This window comes from Symphodus melops (genome assembly GCF_947650265.1).
Source record: "Symphodus melops genome assembly, chromosome: 1".
NCBI classification, from domain to species: domain Eukaryota; kingdom Metazoa; phylum Chordata; class Actinopteri; order Labriformes; family Labridae; genus Symphodus; species Symphodus melops.
This window is the reverse complement of record NC_136691.1, coordinates 7,935,866-7,953,586: the sequence shown is the minus strand read 5'-3', so window position 1 is coordinate 7,953,586 and position 17,721 is coordinate 7,935,866. Positions and strand designations below refer to the sequence as shown.

The 17,721-nt window shown below is 41.2% G+C and overlaps 1 protein-coding gene across 4 annotated transcripts in view; it reads left to right on the top strand.

Annotated features, from left to right (window-relative positions):
- LOC306819928 (rho-associated protein kinase 2-like) overlaps positions 1–17,500 on the top strand; it is a 33,148-nt gene extending 15,648 nt beyond the window's left edge. The window contains exons 9-34 of one of the 4 annotated variants that reach the window (XR_013778624.1): positions 1,258–1,417; positions 3,528–3,624; positions 3,706–3,785; positions 3,872–3,920; positions 4,024–4,159; positions 4,449–4,540; positions 4,827–5,073; positions 6,418–6,524; positions 6,649–6,808; positions 7,182–7,342; positions 7,662–7,846; positions 8,687–8,756; positions 9,020–9,123; positions 9,453–9,639; positions 10,625–10,718; positions 11,002–11,096; positions 11,370–11,558; positions 11,914–12,082; positions 12,280–12,495; positions 13,123–13,190; positions 13,307–13,395; positions 13,929–14,007; positions 14,152–14,419; positions 14,612–14,882; positions 15,351–15,434; positions 16,820–17,500. Coding sequence is in view for 3 of the 4 variants with exons in the window: in XM_079337553.1 (XP_079193679.1) it covers positions 1,258–1,417; positions 3,528–3,624; positions 3,706–3,785; positions 3,872–3,920; positions 4,024–4,159; positions 4,449–4,540; positions 4,827–5,073; positions 6,418–6,524; positions 6,649–6,808; positions 7,182–7,342; positions 7,662–7,846; positions 8,687–8,756; positions 9,020–9,123; positions 9,453–9,639; positions 10,625–10,718; positions 11,002–11,096; positions 11,370–11,558; positions 11,914–12,082; positions 12,280–12,495; positions 13,123–13,190; positions 13,307–13,395; positions 13,929–14,007; positions 14,152–14,419; positions 14,612–14,882; positions 15,646–15,727 (3,455 nt within the window). In the remaining variant the exon portion in view is untranslated. Of the gene's footprint in view, positions 1–1,257; positions 1,418–3,527; positions 3,625–3,705; positions 3,786–3,871; positions 3,921–4,023; positions 4,160–4,448; positions 4,541–4,826; positions 5,074–6,417; positions 6,525–6,648; positions 6,809–7,181; positions 7,343–7,661; positions 7,847–8,686; positions 8,757–9,019; positions 9,124–9,452; positions 9,640–10,624; positions 10,719–11,001; positions 11,097–11,369; positions 11,559–11,913; positions 12,083–12,279; positions 12,496–13,122; positions 13,191–13,306; positions 13,396–13,928; positions 14,008–14,151; positions 14,420–14,611; positions 14,883–15,350; positions 15,435–15,645; positions 15,754–16,819 lie in introns of all 4 variants that reach the window. The other 3 variants (XM_079337553.1, XM_079337555.1, XM_079337554.1) reach the window with 3 other exon arrangements.
- Positions 17,501–17,721: the final 221 nt, after the last annotated feature.

The window sequence follows — 17,721 nt, the reverse complement described above, 5'->3', positions numbered from 1 at the left end:
GCTCTGGTCTGAGGAACTGGATCCATAATGGCTGCTTTCTTTTCCAATTAGGAACTATTTATAGGCTAAGCACCGGCTTAGTTTTATCTGATAGGCCCTTTGACACTTTTTTTTTTTTTTTGTCCGTCTGTTGTGCAGCTCGCTTTAAAGCTGGCCTGCTCCTGTGAGAAGAGAGCGAGCGTTCAGGCTCTGTCGGTGAAAGGAACTGTGTGTGGGGCACAAAGCGAGCTCTGTACAGGGAGAGGAGTGGCGTCAACCTCACGCCAACTTGAAGAGGGTCACTCCTACACCAAGCAGTGCCAAAGTTGGCAGAGTTTACTCCTGAAAAAATGTGCAGAGTGTGTCAGGGGTCTATTTTAAGTTAGAATAACTGTAGCAGCAAGATTCAATCTGTAAAATATTCAGCAGTCTCTGTTGAATTAAAAAAAAAAAAGAAGAAGTCTGTTCTCCTTTCTTAATCCAACTCTATGTAATGTACCTTTCACATAACACACACACCCAAACATGATTCTTCATTTAGAACATCACAGACTACAAACTTTATGGCATTGCACAAATGTATCTGCTGTGCTGCTCTAAACATAAAAGAATAACATTCATCATCTTCCTACATGCTATCAAACACGCACACACACACACACACACACACACACACACACACACACACATGCACGCTCATCCATTATACTTGTGTAAAGATAGAGATAAGTATTAAGATAAATCAAGTGCCTTCAGTGGGACCTTGAACGGTTGAAGAAATTGGATGTTATTGCACATTACAGGGTCATTATTACACATGAACTGTTTCTGCGTACGGGAACAGAGGAGAAAATCAAGACTATCCTGTTTGTGCAGGACTTTAACAAGAAGAGTAAAAGATGTTCAAACACGATCATATCAATGGGTCCAAATAAGAATCCTGCATCAGACACAAGCCTGATGTGTAAAAACTGAAACGCTGGCTGTGACGCTCCAAGAAAGTAGCTCGCAGTATCTGCTGGTTACAGAAGCTGTCTGAGGACTCTGAATAAAAAGAGTCACATCAAGATGTGCTCTTTTTATTCGGTTACTTAAAGAGTCCCAACATCGATCCACCGACACCAACAGTGTCGAGAAAAAAAAATCCTATTATTAAGCAGAACCAAACTTGTTCGTGTACTTCTATCTGTGGAGAAAGAGGGATGGTGACCTCCTCCTCCTCCTCCCCCTCCTCCTCCTCCTCCTCTCACTGACTCTCCATGTGTTTCTGTCTTCCAGCTGTGGCTCCAGTCGTGCCGGAGTTGAACAGTGACATAGACACCAGTAACTTTGACGACATCGAGGACGACAAACGAGATGTCGAGACTTTTACTCCACCTAGAGCCTTTGTGGGCAACCAGCTTCCATTCATTGGCTTCACTTACTTCAAAGAGGACCAGTAAGTGTTTTATTTCAAAACTTCTCTGCAGGGCTGCACTCGTATTGTGTTTGGATGTATGTTATGCATGCTCACGAGCCTGGGATTTATTTATTTTTTAAATCGATTCCCACTTTGAATCAAATGAAGCCTTCATGGGTGAGCGCTTGCTAAAGGCCTTTATAAGGACGTGATTTCATCAGGATAGTTCAGCGCCTAAAAGGTAAGAGGTAGAAAAAGGGCAGCTTCACAGCCAAACCTTTAATACAGTCCTCGAGCAGTGAGACACTGTTTGCCTGTTCGAGCTCCACACTGCCGCCTTGTTCCAACAGCTCCTTTTTAAAAGCCTTGTTTTCTTCTGATGAAGTCCACTTTTTAAAGCTCTGGTCTCTGCTGGTTGGAAAAAAACCAAAACAAAACATGGATGTTGGCTTTATGGCCCACTGCTCTTTAATCAGCAACGTTTTATAAGCTATACGTATTTTGTTACTTCTAAAAAAGAAAGCAGGAATTAACAAAAATAACAGCGTTGGAATAACTTCACTGACTTGTTTTAAAGGAGAAGGGAGCCGTTTTAATCAGCTCTCCACGATCCACACATCTGTTCTCGCACATAATCTTTCTGGTTGTATTTGGAACGATCTCTCATAGAAAGGATTAGTCTGTAACTTTTTCCAGCTGAAGTTTCTCTCGGGTAGAAATCCCAGAAGAAAACCTTCTCTGTTACCAGACCCAGCAGTCAGTGTTAGGAAACCACGGCTGATTCACAGAGGATGCTGATGGAGAGAAGAGGAGAGGAGAGTAAATCTCTGACTGACCTTTTAAGATATTTGCACCGGGAAAGTGTTCTCTTGCATCTCATGTACGCAGCCTGCAGTGCTAATCACAAGGGTTGTGGGAATCTACACATCTGACCCTTTTTGACTTGTCATCCTTCACTCTACTCCCATCCATTATTTCCCGTCTCTCTTCAGCTGTTCTATCCAATAAAGGCAAAAAAAGCCCAAAAGATAACAAATAGATAAGATAAGATAATAAAGTCAGTAAATTACTGTTAGAAATACGCAGACGTACAAAAGAGTTTAAAGAAGTGGCTGACATGTCCGGATAACTCCTGCATCATGAGCAGGTATTTCAATATGTGGACAATGTACTGGATATTTTTAGATTCTTGAGTCAGCCAGGCGACAGAGTTTGTCGTGATCCTTCTGGCACCGTCGAGTGATTCTTTTGGTTTCTGTGACGGTAACCTAATCCCGATGTTCGAATGTTTCATTATCAGATCTTCACCAGGCCTCATGAAGGTCTGATACCTGAATGTTGCCACTAAATGTTTGCAAGGTGGACATGGTGCGGGAGATTAGTTGAAGGTTTGGATGGACACGTTGTTCTCCCACCAGCTGTCTCAGGAAACAGATAATGAAAGTATTTCTCTCCTCAGTATAAAGTCTGGAGAGCCTTCAGTCCTCGTCTTACTCGTTCCACTCGGTCTGAGGGAATCATATGGAAGTCATGATACAAAAAGACGATACGATATGACCCGTGATACACGGCCCACGATGAAGCTACTTTGACTCCACAGCGATTCTGTGACCGTCACACAATGAACAACATCTCGATACCTGACAGAGATTCACAATTTGGTGTCAGATTCACCTCATATCAGGTTTTACCCTTTTTCATGGTGCTAGCGCCATCGTGAGGAAACATGAAGTGGTAAAGCAGTGAGTCAAATTGTCAGGGAAAAGTCATTAGAAAAATTAACCTAAATATCTATATTTTGTGTCAGAGAACTTAAACTTGTATAATGAGATAGAAACATGATGTATTTCTGTATCCTTTTTTTCTTCTCTCCCTTCTTTCCTCAGATTAAGCTTCCAGGTTTGATGCTGCGAGTTTGAGTTTAAGGGTTTTAAGAATAAACACATTCTGAGTGGAAATAGTAACGCAATAAATGTGAAATGTGTTAAGCACCCATTAGGTATGTGAATCTATAGGGTAAAATATGTGGCTTGTTAGTAGAACTGTGTAAATATGGATGGTGTTGGTTGTTTCCAGTCTTTGAAAACAGACCTTTTAAAACTCATTTACATTTGTAATTGGCTCTCCTCTGTTCCTCTGTGTCACTCAGGCTGCTGAAGGGAGACAACAGCAGCTCTGAGCAGGATTTAGAGGAGAGTAAGGAAAGCTCTGAGGATAAAGAGTACCGCACGGAGAGTAAGAAAGAAGTAGGTATTTTTGTGTTTCTTGAACAGAAAAATAGATTAAACATTGAAAATGACCATTCCTTCAATTCTGCACCCGTTCAGCTGCAGAAAACACTCAATCAGCTGGAGGAGAAGCTCGAACATGAGATGCAGGCCAAGGATGAGCTGGAGCAGAAGTGCAAGTATGACTTGAACGATGAAGTACAGATTGTGACATCATTAATAGGACGCTAACAGATTAAAAGGCAAAGTGATCCTTTTCCTTTAGGAATGCCACCAACCGTTTAGACAAGCTGGTCAAAGAATTAGACAAGGAGGTAAGAAAAGATGATGTTTAGGGGGAAGATAAAAGCATGTGCATGAATATGAAAACATAACGCATAAGTGGATTCACTCTCTTTGTGTTGCCTCTCTGATCAGATGAGCAGCCGGCAGAAAGTGGAGGCCTCGCTCAGGCAGCTGGAGAGAGAGCGAGCTCTGCTGCAGCACCAGAGCGCCGACAATCTGCGCAAGGTGGAGATCGAAACTGACAGAAAACGCGGCCTGGAGAATGAATGTGAGCACCCTGGGAAATATCTGAGCGTCATGCTTGAATATCTCCCTGATGATGTTAAATGTCATGTGATTTCAATGGACACAGATAAATCCCCCCGTTAGGAAACCATATATTTATGCAGGCCTCATTTTCATATCTTTTACATGCACAATATGTCCGACCTCGAGGGCTTCTACATCCCACTCATTATATTACAGTACATTTTTATTGTATATGCTGGCTATTATTGGGCAGATGATTGTACTTCCAGTACATGTGTAAAGTCAAATACTGATCTTTTTAATTCCAGTGAACAACCTGAGGGACCAGCTTGAGGATCTTAGGAAGAAGAACCAGAATTCTCAGATCTCCAATGAGAAGAATATTCAGCTGCAGAAACAAGTGAGAGAGAGGTTTTTTTTTAGATCCACCTCTGTCTATTGTTCCTCTTCTTTTAATAACTTCTCATAATGCTTACTGTTTTATAAGTGTTCGTACTTATGCAAATGAAATATGCTAATTAAGCAAGCCATAGTCAGGCAAATAGCTGTGCCTGGTGTTTTTATCATTCCTCTTCTTCTGCTTCTCTTTCATTAAATCCCTTAAATTGTGCTGCTGTTCTGACCCGAGTTTAGCCTGCAGCGAAAAATGTTTCATCCTCTCTTGTTCTCTTGTTTCTCGTCTGCAGCTTGAGGAGGCCAACGCCGTGCTGCAGGCTGAGCAGGAGGCGGCGGTTCGGCTGAAGAAGAGTCAGGCAGAGGCGCAGAAACAGACTCAGAGCCTGGAGGTGAACCTCAGGGAGATGCAGGAAAAAAGCAGGCAGCTTGAAAACAGCAAGATGGAGCTGGAGAAGCAGTTGAGGGGGCTGCAGGCGGATCTGGAGGAGGAGAGGCGAGGTCGTAGCCTCGGGACAGAAACTATTACAGACCTGCAGGGTGAGACGCGTCTGTCTGTCAGACTTTGATTTAAGAAAAAAGTTGATAAAAACACGAGAATATGCTGGAGACTTTGAAAGTGAAACTGTTTCGTATCTTTTCTTTCACACTGCAGTTCAGATATTTACAGTCAGAGGTTGTGTTGCTGTCGATTTTTGGTGTTGTATGACCTGTAGTGTTTTGTGGTCAGAGGTGTGAAATAGTATGAGCCCCTGCATTTTAACACAAATATCTGTGAATTCCACTTCTGAAAGGTTTAACACTGGCTCATTTTAAGGTGAATTACAAATTGATTTCATTCCCACAGACAATCACCAAGATGAACATAAAAGCTAACTTATTATTAAATACAACTTATTAAATACAATAACACTTAAAAAAAAAAAAAAAAAAAAACCTCTCGTGCATATCTCTCATCAAAGTGTAATATTGTTAAAATGACATATTACCAAAAAGTCAATAAAGGGAAACCTAACCGCTAAGAAGAGGAGTTTAGTGAAGGTGATTTTTGGCTAATGTTTGCAAAAAATATAACTATTCAATAAAAGAATCAATAGCTTTACATTTTAGCTAACTGCTGATCATTTTACCTTCTCTCATTTGTTTTCACACTTATCGCACATGCAGTGTTTACAAATGAAGAACGAGCTGGAGAGAAATGATTTTCAGATGTGGTTGTTAAATGTTACTACAATAATCACCCCCAACAGAAACCCGCCAAGCGTTATTTACGAGCTGTTTATAATAAACTGTAATGTGTCTATAGGAATGTGAAAGGTTAAATAAACTTTGAAAAGGTTAATTCGCTGCCATAACTGCCGGTAATCAAAGTCTGATCGTCTGAGCTACTGCTGCTGTAAACATCTCTAAAGCAGCGGGAAAAGGGCATTACACAACCTGGAGGATGGCGTACTTGGACGGAGTATTAGATGTGAATAGTTGTTTTGGACCAGGATTTGGGAAATATCGGATCATAGGTGGAAACATCTGTTCAGAGGGCTGAGAGTCAGAACCGGAGCAGAGCCAGAACCTCTTGTGAAACGTTGTTTGGAAACTTAGTCCACGCAGAGTTCAGAGGGGACAAATCCAAACAATGATGTCGACTGTTTGCTTGGATTCCTCCATGTTTTTTTTCTCTTACTAAAACTCTCCATCAGGGTGGAGTAGGTAAAAGCAAAAACTTTAGGTGCGTTGTTTTTTAAATATGGTGGTTGAAAACATGCAGGTACATCAAGTATTTTCTACTTCAGGTGCATTTTCTAGTAGTTTTTTCACTTTGTAGCCTCCTTTAATCTTTCTATAACATCGTTCTAATTATTCTCTGTTCCCATCTCTGCACCTCAGGACGGATCTCAGGTGTGGAAGAAGAGGTGAAAGAGTTGAAGGCTTCGCTCGCCAATGTCCAAAGTGAAAAGAAGCAGCTGCAGAAGAAGCTCAATGACCTCGAGAAGGTTGGCTGACCCAAGAAAAAAATCCTCCTACAATTTCCTATGTCTAGTTTTCAAGTAGGATTTAATGCACAACATTCCTGATCCTGACATGATGAGTAAACGAGCATTCCCTCTGCATCTATAGGAGAAGAGCAACCAAGAGATCAACTTGACCTTCAAGCTGAAGTCACTGCAGCAGAGTCTGGAGCAGGAGGAGGCCGAACACAAGGCCACCAAAGCCAAGCTGGCAGATAAAAACAACATAAACCAGTCCATCGAGGAGGAAAAATCTGAGGCTTTAAAAAGTGAGAGGGGGCAGGAAAAATGTCTGAGAGATGATTGAAGGATGCGTCAACTTTTTAGTCAGTTGCCTGAACTCTAGATACTGAGATGACCGGCCAAACATTTTTTACTATAAAAGTAGGTCCAGTTATTCAGGAAGGCTGAAGAGGAAATCAAAGATTACTGGAATTTGAGCAAACTGCATTTGTAAATATATTTGGTTTGTGCTCAGTGATTTGACAGAAAACTGTAACAAGCAGATGTGAAAATATATCTCTCGTCTCTCATGGCCATCTACAGTATGTGGGGCTCAAAGCAGATTTAATTCCAAGCAAACATTGTTTTTGTCAATATTGTGAAAATGAATCGATGACTGGTTGTTTTTCTTCAATCCAGAGATGGAGAGCACCCTGCAAGAGGAGCACAGCTTGAAGCTGCAGGTGGAGGGAAAGCTGCTTCAGCTAGAGAAGGATTACTCCATGCTGGACTGTGACTACAAGCAGGCGCAGCACAAACTGGACGACCTGCAGGCACAGAAGGAGAAACTTTCTGAAGAGGTCTGGGTTGCTGTTTATTAATTCAAAGTTCTTTGGCAACCTTGTCACAGTCTGTTCTTGCAACTGCCGGAATAAAACCAAAAACTGTTTCTTAAAGAGCTTATTTATGATCACAACAAAGGGTGTTGCTATATATGAATATTATTAAGTGTACATTAAGTTTGTGGTATTTTTATGAAATAAAAGGAATAAAGTAACTCTATTGTAGAATTTGCAGCTTTTGCTTATCACCCCCACACAACCCACACGCATACCATTCCTTTTTTCAGTGGTATAACTCTTGATATTAAATTTACTTCTGTGTGTTTTTATCCTGAAGGTAAAGAACCTGAGCTTGCGTCTGGAGCAGGAGATCCACAAGCACAGTCTGAACCAGAGCGAGCTAAAGATGCAAAACCAGCAGGTGTCAGTGCTCCGCTCCTCAGAGAAACAGCTCAAACAGGAGCTCAACCACCTGCTGGAGCTGAAGCAGGTCCTGGAGAAACAGAACCAAGAGCTACGCAGGTCAAACGCACAGACAATAACACGATTTACCATATTCTCACATTAGGGCCAGTGCCCTCTGAAAACATGCTCAGGGTGGAAACTTAAACTTTGTGACGTTATACAGTTAAATGAATGACTCCTGACAGTTATAATTGAATCACTTCTCCATTATTGAGCAAATGAGCAGATCATTGACTGTGATAATGGCCCATATTTCAAGGCAAAACAATTTCTGTAACCCATTGACTAAATTTAGACCTTTATTAAGAGATAACTAGTTAATATACCACACTTACTAACTAATTTAACGTTAGCTAATATAATGTTATTTAGGAAGTGTTTGGATATCATCATTAGCTGCTGTCTAACAGGGCAGAGGACAAGATGCCACAAACAATGTTAGCCAGTGGTTAGCTACATTGCTAGCAACTGGCAACACACCAGAAAAGTTTTCCGTTAGTAAGTTTTTAGTTTGGCTGCCTGCAGACATCTGCTAATGCAGGCACGCCTTTCCTTTTCAACATTACATTAGCTAACATTGCATTAAATATAATTATGATTTGTTCCTAGCTAATTTAGGCTAGCAGTAATATTATATAGTAGGCAACTGGAGGCTAACCTTAGCTGTTATCAAATATGTTGTTTTATCTGAATCCCTCAGGATTTTCACTGTCTTGTCTTTTTAGTCGCTGATCAATCAAACATTAACACACAATAAAGTTGTTGTGTTTGTTTTTTTACGGTCTGCTAATTGTTGTGGAGAATTTCCGTCAGCATGTTTTATTTGAGGGAAGTGTTTTGGCTCTGGTGGGTGGCTGGCACACTGAAATGATTGACAGCTTGTTGGTTGGGCTCCAGGGAGAAGCAGGAGGCGGGCGGCCAGCTGAAGGAATTGAAGGACCAACTGGAGGCAGAGCAGTATTTCACGGTAATTCTACTCAATAATTCCCCTCCTTTTGTGTCTCTTGTCAAACAGAGGTGACAGCCAAATATTTCTCACTCAGCATTGCTAGCATTGTATTGTCAGACTGGTAGAAAATCTAAATTGACCTACAATGTGAGTCTGGACTGAGGAGATACATGTATGAGAAAAGATGGAGGTCTCCCCTACCCTTCCCCAACATGCTCCCTCTCTCCCATCCTGTATCTGTGATATGAAATTAATTGAATTTCTACCTGTCCTCCTCCAAGACCCTTTACAAGACGCAAATAAGAGAGCTGAAGGACGAGTGTGAAGAAAAGAACAAGCTGTGCAAAGAGGTGCAGCAACGCCTGACAGAATATGAGGATGAGAGGTAACTCTTTGGGTTTTTTTAAGTCCCATATTTCAATAATAGAGCACTGACGTTTCTAATGCGTAATTAAATAAAGAGGAAAAAAAGAAACACAATTACAAACTCATATTTTTGTTGGTTTACTTTCATCTGTTTTAAAAGAAAGTAGCAACAATGTGCAGTTACTGATTTTTACCTTTAACTCAGCACAAACTCATTTCATCTTAAAGTGCTTCATAGACTGTCAGTCTGTCTCTGACTGGCATAATAATAGCACAATGTTTGATTTATCTGGTTGTCTCACTTTAACAGTATCTTACTAATTAGACTCTCCCTTCTTCTCTCCACAGGGACTCGCTTACAGCCCAGCTGGAGACCAGTTTGACCAAAGTGGACTCTGAGCAGCTGGCTCGCTCCATCGCTGAGGAGCAGTACTCGGATCTGGAGAAGGAGAAGATAATGAAGGAGCTGGAGATCAAAGATATGATGGCGAGACACAAACAGGAGCTCGGTGACAAAGAAGCCACCATCAGCTCGGTAAGATCAGAGGCAGGGTCAAAAACATTGAAATTCAACAACATAATGGAGGACTGTGCTACTTTTGAAATTTGTTTTTGAAGAAGAGGTTACATATACATCATGTTGTATAAGGACTAATTGACTTTATAAAAATCAATAGCTTTGACAACTTTTCCTATCCTGTGAGGTACAAACAGGAAAACTGTAGATGTCATGTGTTAATGATTTTATTATATATATTTTTTTTAATAACATATATGAACCATTTGTTGTTCATGCAAACATAATAAACATTATTTATTTAAGCAAATAATTTCTAATTAAAAAGCCGACCAAAATTATTTTGTTTTATTAAACGTTATGCTTATTCAGATACAAGTTCTGACTTTTTTAGCAAGATTACAAACATGATGAAGTTATTATGTGGTGCTTAACAATTAAAAAAAAAAACGTTATTTGTCCTCGAGGGTTAATTCCAAGTTCAAAGTTATCAAAGTTGCTGTACAGTAAATAACATGAAGATTCCCATGGAGAAAACCTTCTGCTTCTCCTCTGCTACCGTATATATCAATCTGCTAAGCCAGCAAACCTGCCGCAATCAATTGTCACTGTGAGCTGCTTGCTCCAATCAGCTCATTAAGTCGGCCTCAGAGGACAGGATGACTGACAGCTAATCAATATATATCGCAAAAAAAGTTCAAAAGTGTATGCCGCATAGCCTTTGTGCTCTAAGCACCACCGAGAGAAACCTGTAGACACAAGTCATAAAGAAGTTCAGTGATGCAAGTTTTTTTTTAGAGTGAATGTTATTGACTGGTTATATAGAAAGCTGCCAAAGATGTATTTTATTTTATTCATACAGGTGGGTTAAAATAAGGCTAAATACAAAGGCATGGCGCTCACAGATCATATCCTTACATATTGTTTGTTTTTTCACTTTCATGATAGTTAAATGCCATTGGTTTATATAATAAAGCTCACTTCTGCTCGACACCCCCTATAGCTGGAGGAATCCAATCGCACTCTGACGGTGGATGTGGCCAACCTCGCCAGCGAGAAAGAGGAGCTCAACAACCAGCTGAAAGATATGCAGCAGCGTGAGTGTCATTATGATTTAATGAGCACCAGACTTCTGCAGGAATGACATTCCCCTCACTGCTGGATAACTGTGTTAGAAAGCTGTCTTACACATCCACATGATTTATGGACAGAAGGCTATAAAAAAAAGCCATCAATGTCTCCATCAACGTAGCAAGTGTCTGTAAAATGGCAGAATACCGGTCTTTAAGCTTGAAGCACAAGTTGGAGATTTCTTCTGTGTGAATTCCTTACACGTATGTCTGAGACCTGAATTAATATTCTTTACTGCTATCTGTGCAGAGTTCCAGAAAGCCAAGGAGGAGGAGAAGCACATGAACACACTCAAAGTGAGCTTTGAAAAACAACTGCAGAATGAAAGGACACTAAAAATTCAGGTATGATGTCTGGGCGCCTACACAGGTCTGGAAAACATCCTCTGCTTTCATTCTATGACTTTTCACAGGTGTCTTTTATGTCATGATGAGAATAATGTCGAGCTGCAGGCTTGTGTTGAACTCACAGATCTTAAACAAGTTTCAAAATCGATCTCCAAGCCTTATTGATGTTTTCTGCAGGTTCCCCTGTTTACTTACTGAATTCAGATTTATCATATAGAGATCAGCAAAGCTGCATCCTTACGTTTTGTTTTTTTTTCAAATCATTTTCAGGCTATCAACAAGCTGCATGAGGTGATGAACAGAAGGGAGACGATACGAGGAGGCCCCCGGGGCCCTGACACCGAGGTGCACAGGAAGGAGAAGGAGAACAGGAAGCTGCAGCTGGAGCTGAGAGCGGAGAAGGAGAAATTCAACAGCACTATCATCAAATATCAGAGAGAGATGACGGATATGCAGGCGGTCAGTACACCCACACAGCACACCAGCATACCAACAAATGGCACAGCGTGAATTCATACTGCCACATTTGCTGAAAACCATCTGTGTTTCTTTTTATGCTGATATTTAAGAAGAGTGAACCTTTACTTTCCCTTTGGCTGATGAGGGTTGCTGAATGGATATTGTTATTTTCGGGTCTAATATTATTAAGATTGCATTTTAAATAATGATTTAATATACACAGCTCTGTTACTCCCATTACAATTTTAATCAAATGGGGTTTAGAGTTGTCAAGATATAAAGCATGATATTGATATTAAACATTGTAGAATAGAAAACATGCAGGAAAAAAAAATCTGTTCACATGTTTCCTTAGCTGATAGCGGAGGAGAACCAGGTGCGCCTGGAGCTTCAGATGGCGTTGGACAGTAAAGACAGCGACCTCGAGCAGCTTCGTTGCCAGCTCACCTCCCTCAGCATTCACTCTTTGGACTCGACCAGCATCAGCAGCGGCAACGAGCTGGACTCTGGTGAAGGATACCCAGGTAGACCAGAAGGATCTCCCCCCACACTGAAAAACACTTCTGCATGCAGTCTCTGTTCCCGAGTTCTTACTCTTCCATCACTTTTCACTTTGACTTTCTTTGTCTACCAGGCCAGTTGATTTTGATCCTTTCCTCTTAATGCTTTTTCCTTTTCCACCTTTGTTTGACCTCAACTCCTCCTGCGGGATCCTGCACAGTGCGCATTACTCACTCCCACACCTCCGAATCAATGTCCTTCACCTACCAGCGCACGCACAAGTCTGTCTGCATCGACACACGGCCCAACCTTCACTCAGCTCACTCTCTCTTTGACTCTGACTCTGAGGACGATGATGAGCGTGAAGGGCAGGTGGAGCAGGGCCCCCGTCCTCTGGCCCTCACCTACGATCAGCCCCCTGAGGCTGAACCTGCAGGTGACCCTGCATGGTGAATGGAATTCAAACGAAAGACTGCAATAGCTCTAACAAGGGTTTATACCATTTACACCAAAACATTTGTGTTTTTGTATTTGAATCCGATCCTTTTTTTTTTTCTAATTGAATCCAATTGAGAAACAACCTTGGTCCGTCCCTGCAAAGTCCCAGCTTATCCCTCTGCTCTGTTGTCTCTGTCTCTGCTGTGCTCTAATCCTTTTTATTGTGCGCCGGACACGGGTGTTCTCACAGCTCGATGCTGCACTGATTTGTTCAAAATGTTTACACTGCAAAAGATAAAGGGAAACATTTTTCAAAGGGGAATGCCTGTGTGCAGAGTTTTTTTTTCCATAGCTTAAATTTAACAGCTTCGAATTTAAGTTCATCTTTTGGAACTTATTATATAACCTTGCACTTTTATAACCTCGTACTTTCTACAGAATAGTCTGTTTCTAAAAGCATGCAGTAAGCCTTCTTACCACTTTGGTTTAAACAAAGAATTGTATTATGTCTCAGTATGATAAATGAAAATGAAACCAAAGTCTCAAAAATGTCATGGCGTCCTGTCACTTATTGTGCATGATTAAAGGCACGCTGTAAAGTTGTTGTTGTTTCTCTGTTAACTAGACACGAGGCTAGAAGGCTGGATTTCACTTCCCACGAAGAACACGAAGCGCTTTGGCTGGGACAGAAAAGTAAAGTATCCACCTTTTTTCCTCATTTCTACAGATTTCTTTCTTATTAATCAGTGTCACCATTGAGTCGTTGCCATCTTTAATCCCTCAGCCCTTGTTTGCTTTTTCCCTTACAGTATGTAGTTGTGAGCAGTAAGAAGATCCTGTTCTACAACAGCGAGACGGATCGAGAGCAGGCCAACCCTTTTATGACCCTGGAGATCGAGTGAGTCATTACAGCAGGGTTTAACTAACAATGAATAATAATGGGAAAAAGTAGTTTCTCCTCTGGGTACTTACTATTGGAACTCTAAAGCCATGCTCAGAGAGCTGCTGCTGTGGCACAGAAGTTCTCCAAGTTAAGTTTGATGCTAATGCTGTCAAGCTAACTAGCAATAAAAGTGCTTACTAGAGCTGTGTATCAGAACATAATGTATGGATTTTTTTTATAATCACTCAAAATGTCTACATTCAGTCCTACTTGTTCCCAATCAATGTCAACGAGACAACGAGTTTCTCTCTTTGTATTGGTGTCATGAAATAATATTAGTATGGTTGAGGATTCTTCTAACTTAAATCTATCATCAGCACTGTCATGAAGTTTAGCAGCTATTAATATTAAACTTTGTTTCCATCACAGTTGAGCTTATTAGCATGCTCACAAATGCAAACTTTAGCGGAAACAGAAATGGTCAAATAAAAATGAAAAATAGTATCCTTGGTCAACATTGAACTCTTCTGTCTTCATTCCTTCTTCAGTAAACTGTTTCATGCCCGACCTGTCACTCACACTGATGTGTACCGTGCAGACCCCAAAGAGATTCCAAGGATATTTCAGGTAATGAGGTTACACTCTCCCTGCTTCCTTCCTTCCTGTCACCTTCTTCTCCTTCCACACACTGTCAGGAGACATCAGGTGTGCTTTCTTTCTTTCTTTTAACTTCCTGTCTAAAATTCCACTCCCTGACATTTCTTCTGCCAGATCCTGTATGCCAATGAAGGGGAGAGTAAGCGTGACCAGGAGGTTGTGGTGGAGCCGATGCCACATGGGGAGCGTCCCTCATACATCAGTCACAAGGGCCACGAGTTCATCCTCACTCTCTACCACTTCCCCTCGAGCTGTGAGGCCTGCACTCGGCCCCTGTGGCACGTTTTCAAGCCCCCGCCAGCCCTTGAGTGCCGCCGCTGCCATACCAAGTGCCATAAAGACCACCTAGATAGAAAGGAGGAAGTTATTGTGCCCTGCAAAGGTCAGTTATCCCAGTAGAGATATTTTCTCCGTACCATAGATTATCGAATATGAAAATTTCTACATGAAATTTGAGGGGGAAAAATTATAGATTTTGAAAGTTTACTTGGTTCGGGTTTATTAAATGAACCCCTGTAATAGCTTATTCCTCTTTTTCTTTACTGAATTATTTATCTTTTTTTTTTTTTTCCAGTGAACTATGACATGTCTACAGCCAAAGAGCTGCTCCTGCTGGCCAACTCTCAGTCAGAGCAGCAGCGCTGGGTCAGTCACCTCCTTAAACGAATCCCCCGGAAACACCCGACAGTGAGTCCTCCCTCAGCAGCCCCAAACACCCCTCCTGAAGCATCACACTCATCTCCACGGATCTCCCCTCGACCTTCACCCAGGGGCTCGCCTCACATGTCGGCCCACCGTGGAGCCATTAAGATCCAGTCCAGACAGTCGCAATCAGGGAAGGGCAGGTGAGTACTAGGAAATGACTGAACTGAAATCAAGCTCACTCTGGCTTTACAGTAGGCCTTTCTTTAAAAAGTTTTTCAGTTTTATAAAAATCTAAACTTTATATGTTGGATTGTAATATTTTACAAGGTATCTTCTGGTTTTAAGGTAAACAAAGTCATGTAAAAAAAAAACAACTAAATCACATCAAACCAGCAAGTTTCACCAGTATGTATTCTCGATTGTTGATTCTCAGTCATGTGGGGTTGAAAATGTGGAGCCTAAAGCTGTTGCTGACAAAGGATACATGAGTCATCGCATGTGCAGCATTAATTTTCCAGAATCGCCCAGTTAGCATGGCAAAAGTTTTCACCTCATGGAGTAGGAAAAAAAACACTAACTGTATCAGTCTTATGTTTTGTGATTGATTAAGAGCCTTTAGTTGCCAAAGTCTGCTCTCAGTCCCAACCTAACCGGCTCTCATCCCTCAGCACTGGCCCCATGCTCCGTATCATCCTCCACTGACCTCTTCACCTCTGACCCCACCTTTCTAACGTCTCTCATGCTGGGAGGCTGTAAGTAGCCGAGCTTGTCGTCTCCGTCTGCCCTCTGTAATGCTGTGCTGCTGTGTGCATTAATACCTCCCTTCATTATAACAGGCAGGATTGGTCACTAAACTCCGAGCTATACACTGCCCACCGGTGAACCTAGCATGTGTTGCCCCGACTGCAAATGAAGCAGTACATGACCATGAGCCCTCAATGAACCTGACACTTGCTGTTTCAGATTGCTTGATTTTGGCCTGAAAGACTGGAGTTGGTCGTTGGATGATGTCGATAAAGATGATGATGATGATATGTTCTTCTGATGGAAGTGAAGGAGGGGGGATAGAGGGTAACTGCACCCCTGCATGTGTCTGCAGTTATTAGGAGGCCTTAGTGAGGCCGGAGGAATGTGTCTGTGTGATTTTCTCTTTTTACAGTGAAGTAGAAAACAATATCTTAGTGTTTAAACATCATCTCTGTTACAGTAACAGTGTGACTGTTTGGATGATCTTTGTTCTCCATGTTAAGCATTTGTGCAAGAAGTAAAATATGAAAAAAATAAAAAAATTGCATGCACTGCATCTCTCAGGAGGTTCTGGATCCAAAAAACAGAAATAGGTAAAGAAAGCAAAACAATATCCGCACGTCAGCCAAGAAGCTCCTATTTTATAGGATTTATTGTCAATCTTATCATCAAACTGTATTTAAACAGGACAGTCAGCCAACAGCTGTACGCATCTCATTTATCAACTTGTTAAATACTACATAAAGAATTGGACATAAACTGCAGCTACGCACAAATTGGATACCGAATTCGAAAACAAGAAATGCAGACAATTAGGCACAAAGCAAGCCTAGTTTGGAAAACGGAAAATTCTGAGTCATGTTGTTGGCTGAGCCTATTGGAAACAGGGGAAAACACTTGCCTCGCTCTATGTGTAGCCATCAAAATCTGCCCTCTGGCACATAGATCCATCATTCTCCAGTGAAGTAAAAGTTTGCCTAATATCATAAATAAACTTTAAATGGTACACCGTTACATGCTGCAGGGCAAGTCCTGTTCTCCTCATACACAACCTGGCCTTATCTTCATCATACTGAGAAGATATTTGTATCTTCTTTCAAACCTTTTCTGAGAAAATCAAGCACCATCTGGGAAAAAGATTTTATATTTTACTTCTTTACAGACAATTATTCTTGTCTTTGTCTGCTATTTATGCATTTTACTCCCGCATTCTGAGAATACTGGATTGCTTCCTTGTGTAATATGTGTGGATTTTGTGTGGGTGTGCTTTTGAAGTCCAGCCATCCTGTTGGTCACATCCCAGGTTTTCACATTAGTTTGTTTTCTCTCTCTCTCTCTCTCTCTCTCTCTCTCTCTCTCTCTCTCTCTCTCTCTCTCTCTCTCTTCACAGTTAACCCCGGCTAATCAAAAGATGTGCATTTTCATCTTTGTGGATTCACGGCGGCAGTCTGGAGGCAGTGCCTACACGTGTTGTTTTTTTCAGGGAAGTAGACTGTGCTAATCACAGAAACGAGCTGCCGTCATGAGAACGGAGACTGTCTTTGTTATTTGAACAAGAGGGAGGATGAGCAGTATTCATATTCGAGTGAGATTTCATTTTCATCCAAACAAAAAAAACAAAACAGAAAAAAACAAAACAGTAGAACCTCAGCCCAGCACGCAGTGATTAAAGCTGCCTAATTTTAACATCACAAAAACATGGACATTTTATTCAGCCAGCTGCAGTGACTCACATGGATTTGTGTTTGTGAGGTGTTAGCATGTGTGTGAACATTTTTATAGAGGATTAAGAGGTCTGTGTATTGTAACACAGAGAGTTCAGCCCATACTATTTGATTGTATTATTGTTCTTGATATAAGTCAACAGCACATTATACAGTATATGCTTGTTTTTGTAAATGAACACAGTTAAACAGAATGGAGGAATTTACACCATTATGACAGTTGATTTCTTGGAAATATTCCTCTCAATAAAGAAGGTCCATCAGATGTAAAGTATAAACAAGTACGATGAACAAAAGCTGTGTTTTCTTTCACCATCAATGACATCAAATAAACTGTTAACACAAAATGGACGATTCAATTTGTTATTGATCGATTCAGTTTCAAAGAGTTGTCTCGATTGCTGTGAAGGATTTGCTACAATACAGGCAAGGAAGGAAGGAAGGACGAACATCAAACGAAACAACTTTGATTTGAAGTTTCTGCCTCGATGTCACGGACAAAGTTCCCCTTCTTACATGATGTACGTACTGCATCAGGAGCAGTGGAGAAGTGCAAGCAAGGCAAGTT